Genomic DNA, 19,217 nt, shown 5'->3' on the forward strand with positions numbered 1-19,217 from the left:
TTACAAGTATTAACTGTAGTTACGAGCAAGCCTCTTGCATCAGGCTCTTGTGGTCAGTGTAAAGTTATTTCATACACTATTTCTTCTTGTGTTTGCTAAGCTGCTTTAACTCTCTCTGTGAAAACACAAAGATAGTACTAGTTTCTGTGAACCTTGAGCCTGAGAACTTCCACCTTCTGGAAGATTAGATGCTGTAGACTAGAGTCCAGGCTGAACACACAGTACCATGTGTATGCACTAAGCATGCCTGCCTATAACCTGACATATGAAACAAAGAATGATGGAAAAAGCTGCATTTTATAGAAAGATAGCTGGAAAATTCTCAACAGAAGTGTGAACTTATCAGTGTGGCAGGTAAGATGATGGAGTCCAATAGCCATAGTGGATAACTTCCAGCTTGGTAAGAGAACAGTGTGAATTATTTGTGCGTAGGATGTCATTTTGTATAAAATAGTCAAAAGCAGAATGTGTGTATGTATGATATACAGTAAGTTTACAGCGTGGAACAAATTTACCACAAACATGAACTCAGAATCTATCTTGCTCACCTATGCCAGCAAGACCAAATCTACATCTACTTTTTTTCATCTAAAAAATCTTGATTTTGTCTTTCCTGTGAAAACCTGAAAGGATTTCAAAAAAGCAAGTACTTCCTTTGAATATTTCAATTTGTTTACCTATTATGTCTTTCCATTGATAGCTTTGTTTTCCATCGTAATGAACTGACAGAAATTTTCAAGCAGGGCTAATTAATTGCCTGTTACTGCAAACTAGAGATTTGCAGCTAAGAAATTGCTATGGAAAAGAAAGCTATCCTTAAATCCTCACGAAAAGGCAAGCAAATTATTTATTTCTGTTATTTAGCAAACTATGACTATCAAGAGCAAGATATATTATACTTACAACCAACAGAAAGTTTAGCTTCTGATTGTCCTCCTGTTGTCATTACTGAGTAAGTTGCGTTGTCATTTTTTGCAGCCTCCTCTATAATCAAAGTGTGTTTTTTACCCTCAACCTTGATTCGATATCGAGATTTAGGATCGTTGGTAAGTTCTACACCATTCTTAAACCTAGCAGAAAAGAAAGAGTGATTATTTTCCCAATAAAAGTCCTCTGTGAATAAGACTCTCATAGAGTGAAACTTCTAGAGAAGACTTTGTAAGACTTAAGATACAAAAAAGTGTTAAACAAACTCATCCATGAATGTATAAGAATGTTTTTGCTGTTACTACTTCGCTGATTAATGTTCTCCTGAGATTTTTTTAACTGATATAGAAAATGTTCTCCACATATATGCCTACAACTAAAATCTTCTTTTTTTTTTTCTTTCCCCTGTCTCTGTCTCAAGGATAACAGTATCTGTTCAAAGAATGGCTTACCATTTAACATTTGCATCATCCTCAGACACTTCACAACTCAGTTCTACGCGTTCACCAACATAGGCATTGGTATCCTCCAGGCCTTTGGTCACCAAAATTGGAGGATCTTTGACAAGATAAAATTACAGATTTACAGTGTGAGAGAGAAAACTAAGTGAAGGAGGTTTTCAAAATCATGCTATAGGAGATAAGACTGTCAACACTACGGGATCAAAAATAGTAAGGGAAAGGCCACTCATTCTTAGCTCTTGGTAGAGTCTTCCCTTAAATGTTGGTAGATGAAACTAAAATCAGTACTTGAATGCCTGATTTGAGAGTACTTGGAACAGATCAGTTGGACCATTACCAGGGTTGTCAGGTACCAAAGTGTGTAAGGGAAAGCCAATACAGTGACAAATGAGTCTCCAAAAAGGCTTTGAAACTATTAGGAAGACAGTTCCAATAGATCCCAATGGACAATATGAAGCATGAGATCAACAGTATCTCCATTTCTGAGTTTTCACTAAATTACTAAGTACAGGATGAAGATAAATGATCAGGAATCACAAAAATACAGATTAATCCTGAGGGCTGCTAATACAACCGCAAACATAAACTGAGCCAGATCCTTCCTGTTAATTTTTGCTACAATTAAAGAAACCGCATCAATTTACACCAGTTGAAATGAGAGTAGATTGGTGTAGTTACCTCTCACAAACAGTTCTGTGGAGCATTTCTCATCACCAGCTGTTACGTAATAGCGAGCATCATCTGTCATCGTACAGTTATTGATGAATAAAATTCGCTGGTTACCTTTGTGCTCAAAAATGTATCTGTTTGAACAGAATACAGCAAAGATACATTAGCAAAACTGCTGGATCTCTTTTTTTTTTTTTTTTTGGTATATACATAGAAAGTCTTTTAGGGATTATTAGAGGGGAAAACCCTAGTTTTTACATAGGCCTGGAAAAGGAGTCCTGGGATGCAATTTCCATGTTTCAACAATCATAGACTTTGTAGCAAAAAGAGCTATGGGTAGGGTGATAATGAACAGTTTCTGGCTTGTTCCAGCATTCCAGGCTTAGATGATACAAAAATATAATAACAAAAAAAGCCAGAACAAAATGGAGACTGAAACTCTAGATGAGTAAAGATGAAAATAACCAGTAACAGGAGACCATCTTCATTCCAACACTCTTAACATTTTTATGAAGTATAATAATAGCCAAGGTTAAGAAGTTAATATTATTGGTAGGCCAGATGGCACAAGAGATCAGTAATGGGATATGGGGTTTTGGTAATGGGATATGCAGCCTTTCACCTTTATGTCACCAGTTTAGATCTGATCCAGGTTTGCAGTGACCAAAGCTCATTAGCATCTGACAGCTGCTTCAGCAGCCTGGAAGAAATGCACTGGAGCATTCAGTCCAGGTTCTTCTGCTGGAGAAGAACACATATCTGCAAGGCAGTTCTGAACTGCTCATGGCAGCTAAAGAAAAGATACCACTTTTATTACTTTGTTTTTGTTAGTCACATATCCAAATTCTTCACTGACTGAAGCAGCGATAGAATAAAAGAGATTCCCTGTAATAGGGTTTTTGCTAATTACAATTTTTCACTTGGCCAGAAAGAGAAAATTGATAGGTTTTTGTGCCTTCAATCAACATTTGAGGAACATTACATTTTTATGCATTATCATTCTTAGCTGTGTTTGACTATGGAATGGGATTTTGTACTCCAGGTTGTGAAAGATGTACAAACATTAGAGACTGGGCTCAGGTTCCAGACATTGCTCTACCTGCACTCAAAAAGCCTCTTGCTTGCTATAGGTAAAATCAGAATGTAAACCAGTATGTAAGTGACACAGATGATGGATAAGCTTGGGCACAGTAGATAAGTTGTGTGTGACTGAAATCGCTGTGAACTAATTCAGGCTGCTGGCTGCATTGTGTTAACCAGATAGTGGAGAGTGAGAAAAAAACTCACTCCCCTTTCCTCCCTAATTTTGATTATCTAATTAACAGACAGTGTTGATTAGAGACAATTTATAGGTCGCTTATGATCCAGGTAGGCAAGTACATTATGTTAAAGGTCTCTCCTTTTAGTAACCAATTACTATAGAAAGATTCTGACCTTCTTCTAACATAGAACTGGGAACAAGAGACTTATTTTCTCAGAATGCTTCCTCTTTCTTTCTTTCTTTCTTTCTTTCTTTCTTTCTTTCTTTCTTTCTTTCTTTCTTTCTTTCTTTCTTTCTTTCTTTCTTTCTTTCTTTCTTTCTTTCNTTTCTTTCTTTCTTTCTTTCTTTCTTTCTTTCTTTCTTTCTTTCTTTCTTTCTTTCTTTCTTTCTTTCTTTCTTTCTTTCTTTCTTTCTTTCTAACTACAAAGCAGGAAATGGCTCTGTGTTTTGTTAAGGATCTTTGACTCTCATTGCACACAATCTATGTTAACGATTAGTATACAGTGAACATTTTTGGGTCATGAGCAATATAGCATATTTTACCTACTTTTTCAGTATAATAAAATGTCAGAAATAAAATTGGTGCAAACCTGGTCAAAGAGATAGATGTATGTAAGACACTTGTTAAGGAAATATACATGTACCTATTTTATTGCTTACATACAATAAAACCACTTACTTTGCACTTGGTCGAATTTCTTGGCCATTTTTATACCATTTGAGTTCCACTGTTGGATCTGCTAGCTCCACCATGAACCTAACTTTGCCTCCTTTATCCACCTGATATGCAGGGTCAAGTACTTTGGCAAATGCTGTTGTGGAAGAGAGATATTATTGTAAATGAAGACCAGAAAATAAATAATATGAATGCTGAAATGAAATTGCATAAATCTCAAGAAAGTTATCAGAATATATGAACACCATGTTATGCATCACTCTGTATTCTTAGGCTAGCTCAGACAAATCAGTTTTTTTTTTCTAGAAATAGTACCAGTAAAACTGCAGAGTTACACAACTGAGAATATCCTGACCTAGTTAGTATCTCCTCATGACTTTGCAGTCATAAACGGTTCTGATTAGAATTGGGTAGATGTAACTTTTCAGAGTAAAACTTTGTACAATGGAAGTATCTAGAATGAATCTGTTAAAAAGGACCTCTCTACCAGCAACGCCACTTGAGTTAACAAGGAATTTTAATCTAAAATTTCTGTTGAGGCTCCCACTATCAGAATAATAATTAAAAAAGATCTGTCTAAAAGCTGAACTAATTTTCTTGATTCTCTCTGTAGGTTGCAAAGTGTAAATTGCAACTCCACTTGTGATAAATGTTCTGCCTGCAAAACATTTGCAAAAATACTTGAAACCAGGCTAAAGATGTCACTCTGTGAACCCTAGTGAAGCTTTTCAAAACAATTATTTGAGATGGGCAAATGTAAACCAAGTTGTTCTGGGCAAGGTAAGGCCAGAACTCAAACATTTCAAAACACTTTAGCATCAACATTTAGCTACTGCCAGCTACAAATGTTAAACCCAGGGGAGCAGATAATCTGTGGCTTAAAAATAAATGGTGCCTCAAAAATACTGCCAACAGCTAAAGTATCAACTTCTGGTAAGGTTTATATCATGCACATGTCAAATTGCAGAAGACTGAATGTGTCAACACAGCAGTAGTAGAACTACAAAATTTGAACAGGATATTTTATTTAATGTATCTTATTACGGTTTAAGAGATTTCAATTTATAGCTAAGGTAGCATGAGGTGAAAAATATCCTACTGTCAGCATGTAATTATATAGACATTTTGCACAACATATAAAGACCTTTTTGTAGGAAAAACCATGTCTACTGAAAAATCCTGATATGACTGGCAGTTCCATTCTACTCATCTTGGAACTGGGGAGAGAGACCAGACTGGTCCCAAGTGCTGATGGATGCTCATTTTCCATTACAACTTTCCAACACCTCCCTGGGATGAACCTGGGTAGAGAACAGCTCTTTCTTAAGGCTGAACAATTCATACATCAGCTTCCAGCCCTTTCCTTGCACGATACATGTAGGGGTAGATGTAGGGGTAAGGGTAAGGGTAATACAGCAAGTTTGGGCTTATCGGGTGCATAGTCATGTTTGACTACTGAACATAATAATATTCTGCCTTATCCATACCTGCACTCTTCTTCACCTCCCTGCGCATGCGCTTCAGACGTTTTAACATGCCTCTCAGGTCAGTGATACCATACTGAAAAGCAATCTTCTCGTATTCACTGGGTTTGGCATTCTTCAGGAGCTCCCACACATCTACCTCAGGTTGTTCTTCTTCCTGTTTAATCTCCCTAACAGTGGCAAAATAAAATTTGGAAGAAGAGTTAGTGAGACTTTTTCGTACCAGAAAAAAGGGCAGAATTGAATCCATGGTGATGTTAGAAATGTCTCGCTCAAAATTTGAAGGCTACCATAATATTTTTTATTTCACTTTGACATCAAGCTCTCCAAACGTCTGTAAATGAGTAAATTCAAGCTCCAGTTCCACTCAGTACAAGTGGAATAGTTGAAAATGACATTCACACTTTTGTTTACACTCCTTCAGGACAGAGTTTGGATATAAGTTTTAGTTTGGTCTTTTTGATGTAATCTGCTATGAGAAATGTTATATTTCTTAATTATAGTATAGAAACTGAAAATGTAGCACTATAATAGCATACCTGCTTAAATTGGTTTTAACTGTTGTAACTTTACTAGAATCAGGGAAAATTTATGAAGGTACTACTAAGATCTAAATCTAATCTATACATTTCATAGTTATACAAAAATGCTTTTCAACTTGGAGGCCCTGTAACTGTTGCAAGTGGTGACATGTGAGAGGACATAGTGAAATCCAAGGGAATCTGTGTCTGCTCATAGTTTCAGCAATTCTTCTAAGAGTCACTTAAATTTGGAGTATGGATAGGAACTAGAGATTCTCAACAAGCTTGGACTTGCAAGTGGGTCTGATGGCTTCCATGTTTATCTCAGTCTTAAGAATGGGAAATGTTTTAGAGGCCTGTGTGAATATCATCACAGTTATCTTACAATATCCTATTTACTATTTCCAACTCTAGGCTAAGACAACCAACAGAGAGATGTTCAATTATTTTCACAATGGCATCCATTAGATGAAGGAAAAATGGAAGCACCCTAAACAAAATGACAGTTTTTGAGAATGACAGATTAGCTCAAGTCGAACTGCTCAAACAATATAGGAAATGGAGCTGAAATCTAGATATTTTTATCTGCAAGATCATTCAGCTCAGACCAGGACCAGTCTGACTTGATCATATCAGTCTAAGAAAATCTTTTTTTTTTTAGTTTTTTGATAATAGAGTAAGAAAACAAATATTTGAGAAACAAATAAACAAAAAGAGACTGAGCTTTGCAGTGATACACTGTTAGAGTTGAGCACTATCAAGTCACAGAATTTTGGTAAACTATAATACAGAAACAACACTGGGGATCCCTGCATGGTTGAATGAGTAATTATGGAAAAATACTTTGCTGTTTAATTCATGAGATTTATTAATTTTCCTAATATGCTAGTGTTATTTTATAAAGGAAAAAACCCTTATTGAATAAGCTTGAAATACTTACATTGTTAGCTTAGAATAATTCTTAGAAAACTTATGGTATGTAATTCCATATTTTGGTTTTTTTTACTTTTTTTTTTTCCTGTGCTCATGATTTCTGGAGAGTGACTATGTACTGTGAATGCTGGAACTTGGATGAGATTCCTTATGCATGACAGCAAGAAGAGATCAGCTTGCAAACCTATGTAAATCCTGACACATCTGCTGGAGTGTCATTCTCCTCTCCCAGGACTGGCAACTCCTGTCTGTTCTAAGGGGAGCTACACTCCATGGGAATTGAGATAATGTACCCCTTTAAATCAGTCAGCAGTTGAGAATGAGAATCAATGGGAGTATCTTGATTTTCAAGCAGTTTGAAATAGTTTATTCCAGACTATTTTTTTTCCTCTTGCATAACTGAAGAACAAATTTTGACACAGAGCAAACCAACCTTGTTCTGAGACCACAATAGTTTCTGATGTGGGTAGCAGGCAAACAGTGCTGCATATTTTCTAAGTGGATTGATCTCTCCACAAAAGTACTTTCAGATCTTTTCCCTGAAAATGTGCATTCTGCTGAAAGATGTGCTTTTTAAAAAAAGGACCTAAATGTGTGTGTGTTTTTGAGATCTTGTGCCATTTGGAATTTCATGCTCTTACCGATGCATTGAACTGATGAAGAATAACCAAGCACAGGGTGGCCTACTAGAATAAAAACTGGTCGATGTTTCTGCAAGACCAGCACAAAGGCAATATATAGATTCTGTGCAGCTAGTCTTCTTTTTTTTTAATAAAAACAGGTATTTTTTAAGTATTATGCACCACGAATGAAAAATTATAGCTCTCTTCTTGGTAGTATGACCACGCAAAAGGGAGTGCACCTGCAAAATTTTCTTTTCAAAGATTGAAATGAAAACATGTATTTTTATAATTGAAATGGATAATAATACCCACACTAGGGTCTAAGTAGCAATCTTACCATTTAATTAATCACATAACTAAGAGGCTGCATTTCAGTGCTTGAAGTAAGAAGGTGATGTACCAGTTTCACCACTATTAAGTAGCGGTGTTTATAAATTAGAAGTTTGCTTTGCCCATCAACCACAAGATTCTTATGCTACGTTTATATGGCTGCATAGTATTTATCTTATAAAACATGTTAGTTGTTAATGAAGTTACAACAATTCTTTTTCACACTTCTCTTTCCACAAAAACCCCAAGACCTCTTGCATGCAACTCGCATTGCTAATAAGACACACCACAGGCAGTTATGGGAACTGTTACGGTAAGTTGTATTAGAAGGATAAAAAAATCAAACTGAAGATCCTAATTAGGGATGAAAAGATTTAAAAAACAAAGGCCTAGTGGATTTGAATTGGTTCAGGTAATGTTTTCTCTTCCTTCAGCCTTCCTGTTTTCACTTCACTCTTCCTTCAGTTCCCTAAATACTCTCCTTCCCATTCCCATGTGCCTATTGTGAACTTTAAAATGTAATTGATATTGAATATTTTCTTTTCTCTTTCAGAGTCATTGTTTTTCATGGCAGATATTTTTAATGATAAATTTTTAAAAATTAGGATTTTACTAATTAATGTAGATGAACGTTGTGTAAGGTCATTTTTTCCACTCCAGGAATTGTCTTAATCTATTAAGAAATAAGATGGGTTTAAAGTCTGAAATAGCTAACAGCATAGCTATCGTATCATCAGATTCTCAAGGTGAACAAGAGAGATACATGTCCATGTTTTTCCCTGTCAAAGCATTTAAAAGTTAGTTGCTGAATGATCCATCACTGAATATTTGTGTGCATATACTGAAACAGAAAGTTACAAAGAATTAATCTCTACAGTTTGAAAATGATACATAATTTTTCGCATCACAGTGCTAATAACACCAAATTAAGATGTATGCGAAGAATTTAATGTAACTCTTGCATCTTTTTGCTCTTGCACCCAAACCAATTTTCTGAACTGCTCATCCCTGTGTAGGAAATTCTCCCTCTTGAGACTCCATGCAAACACAACAGAAATAGCAAGTAGATTAAATGTTATTGGTCTCTTTATGTTGTGGCTCACTTTTTTCCGGGTAGATTCAAGTCTGAATTTTCTTTTCAGCACACTTAAAGGTACAATTAAATGAATATTTGCATATTATGGCACGAGAATGATAGTTAGAAACATCGAAAAAAAAAGAAATGTCAGAAAAGTCTTAAGAAGTTATTAATGCTACACCTGACTCTTTCTGTGTGCGAACCTAATGGTTTGCAATCCACACCTGCTCACTGCATCACTTGGTTCTCACCTACGTTTCAGGAGACCACTAAAGTCAAGTTCTCCTGCATCGTCTTGTCCATCACCGCTGTTATTAATAGAAAAAGATCAAATCTTTGTTTAATACAGAAAGACTTAAACAACACACATTGCAAACTCTCTTCATGTCTCTCATACTCAACACTGTCCAGACACACAACTAATGGTATAAAATCAACACAAACTTGTATTCTTTTTCACACAAGTTATCTTACCATAGGCACTTGTGAAAAGTAACACAAAGGTTTGTATTGCTTGTCATTATACTTTGATGGCAAATTTTTGTAACTGCATACATAAATTTGCCAGGATTTGTGTTAGATTTCAGTAACACAAATAAATGTGAGCTAGTCAACACAATGAGCTTTGTTTTTCATTTCTGTATCATATGCATATAAAAACAAAGGGCTTGTGCTGATCTTTTGCTATGAATGTAAAACAAAGATTTGCATTGCTGTTTGGTGCTTTTAACAGTGTATGTCTCTGCCAAACACCAGATTGCGAAGCATTATACTTAAGACTTAATGTTTCTCTCTAAATGAAGGGAAAAATCAGTTAAAAACAGCACATTTTACATTTTTACAGATGAAATCATTGTGTTATGAAAGTGCGTATATTTCTATAACATGACTTTAAGCAGTAAAATTGTACTGTTAAAATGCATATAAACAAAAGAATGCCCTTAATGGTTGTAAACAGTATGGTCAAAATCCTGCAAATATTGAGTCAAATGGTATCAGTATTTTATCCTAGATTTTGTGTGTAAAGTATCCCTTACAAAAACAGAAAATATTCAGAGATATCCTCATCCAATGTGGCAGAATAGTTATTGCAGTTTTTAAAAGGTGTATAGAAGAAAGGTGTGAACCTTTAATGTAATATCTTCTGTCTTTACTCTTTAAATAAAATCTCTCTAAACAAAAGCTGTTACTTTTTAGTAATAACTTTGCTTCCATGTGTAAATTAATAAGCTGCATTCATTTTCTGTTTATACAACATTTTCAGTCTGAATACTTCTGCCATTCTAAGACAATTTTTTTCTATAAAATGTAAAGGTGACTTCTTTATACTGGTATTAATTACTGTTTTCTAACAAAGGTAACTAACAAAGAAAGACCGCAGACACAATGCTTTACATTACAGCCCCCGCAAAATTTAATATATTTTATGTATGTTTCATATCTATTTATGTATATTTTATATTTTTATAGTTGTGTATATTATTTGAAATTTTTCTACAAAGATGTCCATATGATACTTCTTTACTGTAGGGTAAAACAAGGCCAGCTTCTGTCTTGTTAAAATCTGTGAATTTTGTCTCTGCTTCTGATCACTGCAGGACTGGGACCGGAATCTTTTGTGTCATATCTAACAATTTTCAGGAAATGTGGTGGAATATTATAGAGAATGAAAATATGATTTTTAAAGTCTCTGAAGAAACAGACAGTTAATGTCTTTGAATATTGCACCTTCACTTAAAGCAATGACACAGTAGTTTTAGAGAACTCTGTCAGTGTGTTGTAACTAAGTAGTTCTACCCACTACCTTAAGGTCCAGTTGTTTAACCCTTATTTCCAAAACCATTCTGAAGGTACTCGATACAACTGCCTGCCAAAATTGAGGCAAGTTCCATACGCTACCACATCCATTACTGAGGGGTTTTGCAGGATCACTGTTTGAAGTTACCTTCTTTTGAAAGCAGATCTGATGTCAATGGATGGAGCAGCTTGAGAGGATTCTGTGAAGCAGCAGTAGTACAGAGGTTAAAAACATAATCTGACATAATTTGAAATTGATGTAGTTGACATAATTAATGTAATTTGGCATGTGAAATTTGTTCAATTTCTTGCTAAGTGATCACAGTTAGTGCTTCTTTGGCATTATGTTCTGGTAAATGCAAAGGTGCTTGACACTAAGCCAAGTTTACTCAATGTATTTCTCTGGCCTAGATCTTGCAGTTCTGCATAGGAGATCTGTCCTAGTGGTGTTTCTCTCACATCCCCCCTCTTGCCTGTACACCAGTTCTGGCTTTTTTCGTCTTATTGCCTATGCTTTCTCTTCCACTTGCATTTCACTTTCTCTATGTGCAAGCATCAGAGGAAAAAGGCACTCTTCTCTACAGTGACAGACTCATGCTGACTTTTGGTTTGAGGATGAATCCTCTTTGTGTGAATTACTCATTTGTTCCAGTCTTAATCTGATTAAGAGGTTCTGATCCACAGTGAGCGCATGGGCAGAATCACACTGGCCTAGCAGGTCTCTGAGCACACGGGCCTACTAACTGTGTCCTCTAATGGTGGCCTGCTTCCCCTGACTGGGGAACGAACAACCTGACCTGGGCCATATGCTAGGTGTGTTTTATATGAGTGCACAACTATTTTGTCCACTGGCTGATGGCCCTGGAATTTTGAAGACATTCATCTTTCTCAGGCTGATTGTGCAGGTATGTGTGCACTCTTGTGCTCTTGAAGGAAAAGGTAAGACTGCGAGTTAATGTTCACCAGATTCAGACCTATTATAACACAGAAAAAGGCGAAGGCGTGAATCTCCAGTGCTCTCCACATTGGGGCTGTGTGGAAGAACTGTGGCTTTCTGAAGTACAACTGCACTGTGCATGAGCAGGGTGTGAACCCTGGAGAGCCATGCCTGAGCCACCTCGCCCTCCCTTCAGATCCTGCCAGATGAAATCTCCTTCTCTGAATAGCCCGAGGCCTGCTCCTCTCTCTTGTGTGCCAGAGCCTGATCTGAATTCAATAGACTTATCTGCCAGCTCTTCTAATTTTTGAATCAAACCTAAATATTTCACATACTATCTATCCCAATGTCTATTTAATCAAGAAATCACAGATGCTTAATTCCCTGCAGTCTATGCTAAAAATTTCTTCCTTGCTATGATTAAACATTGCTTCATTTAAAGGTTCTAAACAAAATTATGCAGAATTTCAGGTAAAAAAAAAAAACTTTATAAAGCTTTACAAATACAGTTGGTATCTTACCAGTGACTTCAAGGTCAAAAGAGCAACTGTCAAACTTGTCCTTATAAGATACCTCACAGCGATAGTTCCCTGCATAATTCTCCTTAGCTTGAATGATATGCATCTCAAATGTGTGGATCTAAAAATCAAATGTAATTGTTTAATTTGTTGTAACTGGAGATCATCAGAGAAATCTGTATGGTGAAGCCAGGTTTAGAATCTGCTTCACTTGAAATTCTGCCTATTGTCTCAAACTGATCTTTGCCCCTGTAAGAAGGAAAACCAAAGACAAACCTTTGTGTGACGCTCAAATGACTCCTTCAGCTGCAAGTGCTTCCCTGCTTTGCTGGCCAGGTCCATCCATTTTCCTTTAAACCACTTAACATTTGGCTTTCGGAGAAGATCTTTGGCTTCTACTTTGGCTATAAATGTAATATTCCCACCTTGTTAAAAGAGAGAAAAAAAACACAATTATTGAGGAAATTGTGGTTGCTTGGGCACATTTGAACAGATTTCTTTTACTATGACTCCTTCGAGTTTCCATGTGTAGCTTCACCATGATAGTAAGAATCAGACTGAGTCACGTGGACTATGAAAATACTGCAGAGTGTTGTAGAGATTAATTATTTTGGGTCTGGAAGCCTCCTGACCAATTAGGCAAAATGTTTCCAATACTTCAATTTCCTTGCTTTAAATAAGCACACACGTTCCTAGGCTGCCAGGCAATTGTAACATAAACAAACTGCAGCCTCTAAAATAATGCCTGGAGCTCTTCATGCATTACTGTCACTAATTCTTGAAGCTGAAAAGAGAAGGAAAAGAGTCTTCTGTAAACATTATTTGGGGAGTTTCCATCCTAACATTCAGAAAAGAATACAGCTAATTCCTTATGTTTATTTTCCAAATGATATTTTTTTCTTGTCAGAAACTCAGAAAAATAATAGCAGTGTATAAAAAGCACATCTGCCCACCTATCAATGGGCACCTATCCCAATACAAAGCAGACATACTAAGTAGCCTATACCGAACTTGGCACCACAGCTGCAACGCTGCTACCCTTCTTGCATTGGGATGCTAGTATGTAAGTATGGAATAGGAGTGCAATTAGGAAGCAAACCTCCCTACTGTCCTCATTTATTGCGCTCTGGCTTCCATCATAGAAAGTTCTTGAAGTGCTTGGACTGGATTCCTCCAGGGTTAAATTAAAACCAAAGATGTGCTCTGAGAGTTTACCTCCTGTGCTCCAATTGCTAGAAGATATTTAGACCAAGGACTAGAAACAGTCCAGAGTGAATCCCCCCAGAATGATTACTGTAGAGGTGATGATTGCTTCCTGCCAGCCTCCTTGCAGATCTGCTCCTGTTAGTCTAATTGCTTTATCTGCAGCTGCAGAGTATAAATGTTGACTTGGGAATCTCTAAGCTGCTCTGAAGGCCATCGTGTAGATCTTCCTGACATATCAATAACATTATGGCTAACAGCATTATAATTATCAGCTCTCAGAAACTGTACCTCTTGGCCATTGTGCTGAGTAAGCTATAGCATTTTGATTTTGTTTTGAATTTAAGAATTTTTTTTGCCTCTTTTTGTACATTATGTTTTGCCTTCAAAGAGAGGAGTTCACATCCAATGAAAATCAGTGGAAGTATTTGTAGCTGAGGGCAGAAGCTGAGTGCTACCTGAACCACACATACATCTTTTCAATCTCTGTTTCTCTCTCTGGAATTGGCTTTTGATTTTGTTTCAAAGCACTTACCAACACTCACTGTACCACTCTGAGGTTTTTCAATGAATAAAGTGGATCTTTGGGAGTCATCACGTTTTTCTGTCTCTTCTGGAGCGCCTTCTCCAATAGACCATACTGGGACACAGAGAAAGAGGGAAATATCAATTATTTGTCCATGTTTTTCTCCCTCCAAAATACACTTACCTGAGCTCACTAAACTCTCTAACCCTATTACCTCTCTCTTCGGATATCCTGAAAGATATGTAAGTATTTGTTCACACTGACATCCACTGCTTGGCTATGACATTGTGTACAACTCCTGAAAGAATGAATGCTACCTCTGTGGTAACAGAAAATGAAACTCTCAGAGAGGAAGACAGGGCAACCTGATCAGCCAAGGCAAGTAATGAGCAAATTGAATGGCACCAGCATTCAACCATGAGTGCTTTACAGAGGCAACAGACAAAGGTCAGCTCTTTGTTTTTCAGAATGGAAAACGGAGGTGGAAGTTCTGAAAACACAAACAGCTATAAGCACATGCAAAATACAGATGATGATAGTTTCTGTGGGTCTCTGCAAATCTCAAACTCAGCTGATCGTGCAAGCTAGTTTTTCCTTTTTGCTCACAAAATATACCAGTGATGAAGCTTACTTCTCAGCTTTGTTCTCTATGATAGAGAGTTTGGGAATCAATCATTAGAGAAAAATTGTTTGTCAGATGCAAATGATTCTGTCACATGTTCAGGCAGAGCATGTTCTCTTCTGGAAACAGATTTTTGAATTGAAAAAGAACAAAGAACACGTATAGTGAGAGAAGAGGCAGGTGAGCAATTTTTCCAAGGCAGAAAACCATGCTAGCACAGCTGTGTGTTTCTGGTGTTTCTGATATCTGAATGTCCAAGGCTTCATGCTGTGCAGTTACATCTTTGGTAAATATGTGCAAAACTGCTCTCAAAGCTGATTCCTAACAGATAAAGACAGGGAAAGCATGATAGTGACAATCTGTCCATACCAAAAGAGAATCCCTCCGTCCCAAAAGGCAAAGTAAGTCTCATGTTCTGAGAAAGAACTTGTGGAGTCCAAATGTCACATTTCTTTCCTTTTTTGAGGAGTTCTGGTTAGTGCATAGGATAGACTGAGTAAAGCCAGTGCTAATCTGATAGCATGGAACAGCAGAGCAAATGTGTATACATACGACTACATCAAACAAAGCAGGATGTAACTTTCAAACCAGAGCTGTGTTCCTTGTTCCCATTGGACTTCTAGTTGTTTCTGAATCAACGGTAGATGTTTATTATTTATCCAACGTTCTTTTGTTTTTTGTTTAATAACTAGTACAAATGATGAAATAATTAAGCAACATTTCTCACCTACTCAATTCTGTTCTTGGAATTTAAAGTTATTTTCCCTGTTCAGTATTTTCCATAGAAACTCATTTGCCAGAAGACAAAATTGCCTGCTGCATACAGGTAACTGCTACGGGAACCTTTTTGTCTCATGAAAATTGCCATTGGTGACAAATGAAACACAACTCATGAGAACCATAGGAAAACATAGCTAAACTGTTTTTATTGTCCTAGACTCTGTAAGAAATTTCAGAGAGACATAGAAATGCTGGATAGCTCTGCTATAACATCTATGTCTTTATCTCTTTCAACGATTTATGGCTGGTATGCCTAGTACTTCTGTATATTTCTGCTTGTATAAAACATACATGTATATACACACATGTATATACACATATATGAAAACATACACAGACACACATGCACAGAGAAATATATAGATACATATCTATATATACTCTCTATAGAAACTATTTAAATTATGCTGGTATGGTATACTAGTATATGGAAACACGTAACACAAGAACAAGTGAGAGTTACAGGTATGAACAGAAGGATCTGACAGTGCTTGAAATAGGAACTGGTCAGGTGCAGTAATGAACCCGAGACACCACAGGGTGAAATGGAAAATGGATATTAATGAATGAAAGAGGTATACAAAAACTCATTAATTTGGTACCATATAGCGCAGAAATATTATCATCATCTCTGGATATTAGCTTTTTCCTGTTTATTAAACAACCAGAACAGAACATAGGTTTGACATTGGCTCACAGGCCTGGCATAGGCTGTTACACCAGTTCAGTAACCATGGTTGAAGTACTTGCTGCTCATTTTGTTCCAGAGGCTGCAAATCCTGAAACCACAAGAGTGGGCGCAGTATGCGTTACCTGGCAGAGTAGGAAGAAAGAGGTTATGACTTTGCTAAGTTCTCCCCACCATCCTTTGCGCTGTGAGAAGAAGTCATTCTCCTACAGTCTCCTGGGGCCTGTGTATGAGATTCAGGTAAGCCACTGTCACCCTGTAAGCTGAGGAGGAAGGGAATAGTTGCATATCTATCTGTATGGAAATACATGCAGATAGATAGGTATGTATGTATGCGTCCAGTATGTGTCCTGTCTGGTACGTCAGAGTCTTCTCTCTCTCTCAGTTTAGCTGCTAGAAAACTACTTAAGTTCCTGATTTTAAAAAGCATTTGAAAAGATAATGTTTGATACTGTGTAAATAGTGGAATTAGAAATAAGTACTATCTTTAAGAAATAACTCATTACAATCACTGTATCATATAAAATTTGGACTGTTCTAACGTGTTGTTCAGGAGGTCTCACCTGAATCCTTTCTTTCCGCTGGCTTAGACATCCCATCTGAAAGGGAAGAGCAATTTAGATGACACCAGCTCAGAGATCACAATTTAACTGACCTCAGGTCATGAGGATTTTAAGAACAATGATTCTTCATGCAAGAAGATTAGAATAAATAACTAGGACTGTACCCATGAGGAACTATTTGAATACCAGAAAAAGGAAGTGAACAGCTGAGAAAAAAAGTCAAAAATCTTTCCCCCATTTCTCTGGAAAGCCTAAATTTAGTTCAGTTTCCACTTGAGATTTCCTTTGTAGCAGTTTGTACTTAGAAGGGTTTTTTGAAGCTGATACTTTACTCTTCCTTAGGGGTGGTTCTAAATAACAGATATTTTTATGTTATTCAATATTTATCTGAGGGGATAGTATTTTGAATTGTTGAATTGGACAAATTATTTAAGCTGAACAAAATTATTATTAATAGTTGAAATTAAAAGATAGAGTTTTGTGATTTAAAACTTTATTTCTATTTTTAGCTTTTATCAGTGAGAATCTCCACCACTGTTAATCAATGCACTGCTACTGATTTTTCAGATAGCATGCAGCCCATGGTTATTGATGCCTTTTTTTTTAATAAATTGAGAAAATTTAACACAGTGAAGATGACTAAAACCATTTTTAGTTAGAAGTTTTAATTATTTTTTAAAGAAAGAAGTTTTTCATTAGACACATAACAATACAGTTTAAAGCTCAAAATCTGTTTCATTCATCAGTTTAAAAAGACAAATTAAGCAAACTATGTTGAAGTCTTGCCAACATCACAACAACCATGAATGATCGCTGTACTGTTGCTTTCCTTCTTCTGCCAACAACCAAAGGCATTTTATCTGCCATCTTGAAGTGGTAAATTAAAACTACCTGTCTCGTAGGCAGTTTGTAAGGCTTATAGCCTAAAGAGAGGTGACAGACAATGCTATGGATAAATGTATTTCAAAATCATAAGGCATCTATTTTATTTGTAATTTTGGAATTTGCTCTCAGGACAAAACTTAAAAATGCCTTCCTTATTTTTTCGATGGTAACAGTTAAGAGGAATGCCTTCAAAGCTGCTAACTAACATTTTACCTTCCAGTGGCAGAAGGAAGGAAAGACCAGAATGAAACCTGTCTGGTATGAAGGTCTTGTACTTCTGAACATGGATTAAATTAATTTAGGACACCTCAGAAATCTTATTCTCTAATGAGTATGTTTTGAATTAAGTCCAAATGTTTAGACTCTGTTCATTGATGGTTAAAATAAAAATCCATACATACATACACACAAAAAGAACTATCACGGTCCTAACCTGCTGGTGGTGTACTAACTGAAGTGTCATCTTCATCTGTGAAAAGAAATACAGATAAAAAAATACGTAAAGAAACGCAAAGCACAGACGATCATCTGCTTTAAAACAAATATGTGAAAATGTAAAACCTGCAAAAGAAAGGGAAAAATCATAATACTCAGGAGCATTCACAATGGAAGCTTCAAGCTGATGAAGAAAGCTTTGCATATTTCAGTAGCTGAAATGGTAAACCTTAATGTTTCAAGCAAGTAAAAGAAAAATGAGATGTGAACTGTGATCTATTATTAAATCATGAGTTTATATGAAAGCTGCTGAGTGGTTCTGTTTGTTAGAGATGTAATCCACAGTGAATACAAAAAAAGCCACAATAAAATCAAGGTCAATCACATATCTGACCTGAGGATGATGCCATTTCTCTGATGTCCATGTCTGCAATTAAAATGTGTACCATATATGCATTCAGCATCATTAGATCAAGGTATGAAACAGTTAAAAATAGTCTCCTATATTTATATTTTACTATTTACTTATTAGAATATTAATCTAAAATGCAACAAATAAATAACTTATTCTTTTCACATCTTATAGGATAGCACCTTAAAATACAGCTAGAGCCATTATCATCCCATTGGATTTTCTTTTAAATCATACTAAATGTTGGCAATCATCAGGTATCAAATCACTAGAAATGCTTAATCTCATAAAGTACAGTTATGTGTACATATTTATATAAGTCAAGAGCCTGAAAAACATGGAACTGACATTAAAACTGAAATATTGTAATCATGCTTATCAGAAATCCTGAATAAGGTAAAGGCCATTTTTACAGTAGTATCCTACATCTCTTTGAATTTTAGATGTTTACTGGAAATCTCAAAGATAGGAATTTCTGACAAAAATATACAGAAGGTTTTAGTGTCTTAAAATAGAATAAAGTAGAATAAAATAAAAAAATTACCTGTGAAACAGTTGAAAAGCTAGAATAAACTAGATATATTTAGGATTTAATACATACATAAAGATAATCATAAGTCTTTTATAATGTAAAGGAAAATAATCTGGAGAACATTTCAAAGTGGAGGAAAAGTTATCTGAAATAGAAAATTTTATGAAAAGTATTAACTTTTTTTCAGATATGGGTTTCAGGAATCAGTGATTTACTTTAAATTATCCTTTGATTTTAACTTAAAGTTATAATTTGTCTTTATTTTTTCAAGGACAAATGGAATAGCAATGGCAAAAACCACGTAAGATTTAATTACATGTAAAAAAATTCTGATCTTTTTAAATTTTATGTTTGAT

At 35.9% G+C, this 19,217-nt stretch overlaps 1 protein-coding gene across 1 annotated transcript in view; it reads right to left on the reverse strand.

Annotated features, from left to right (window-relative positions):
• MYBPC1 (myosin binding protein C, slow type) overlaps positions 1-15,975 on the reverse strand; it is a 46,736-nt gene extending 30,761 nt beyond the window's left edge. The window contains exons 1-11 of the mRNA XM_021395444.1: positions 15,949-15,975; positions 13,954-14,221; positions 12,492-12,640; positions 12,219-12,336; positions 10,909-10,960; positions 9,215-9,271; positions 5,482-5,648; positions 3,998-4,130; positions 2,067-2,191; positions 1,380-1,485; positions 904-1,070 (exon numbers count right to left, since the gene is read on the reverse strand). Coding sequence (XP_021251119.1) covers positions 904-1,070; positions 1,380-1,485; positions 2,067-2,191; positions 3,998-4,130; positions 5,482-5,648; positions 9,215-9,271; positions 10,909-10,960; positions 12,219-12,336; positions 12,492-12,640; positions 13,954-14,221; positions 15,949-15,975 — 1,369 coding nt within the window. The remainder of the gene's footprint in view (positions 1-903; positions 1,071-1,379; positions 1,486-2,066; positions 2,192-3,997; positions 4,131-5,481; positions 5,649-9,214; positions 9,272-10,908; positions 10,961-12,218; positions 12,337-12,491; positions 12,641-13,953; positions 14,222-15,948) is intronic.

This window comes from Numida meleagris, chromosome 1 (assembly GCF_002078875.1).
Source record: "Numida meleagris isolate 19003 breed g44 Domestic line chromosome 1, NumMel1.0, whole genome shotgun sequence".
Taxonomy (NCBI): domain Eukaryota; kingdom Metazoa; phylum Chordata; class Aves; order Galliformes; family Numididae; genus Numida; species Numida meleagris.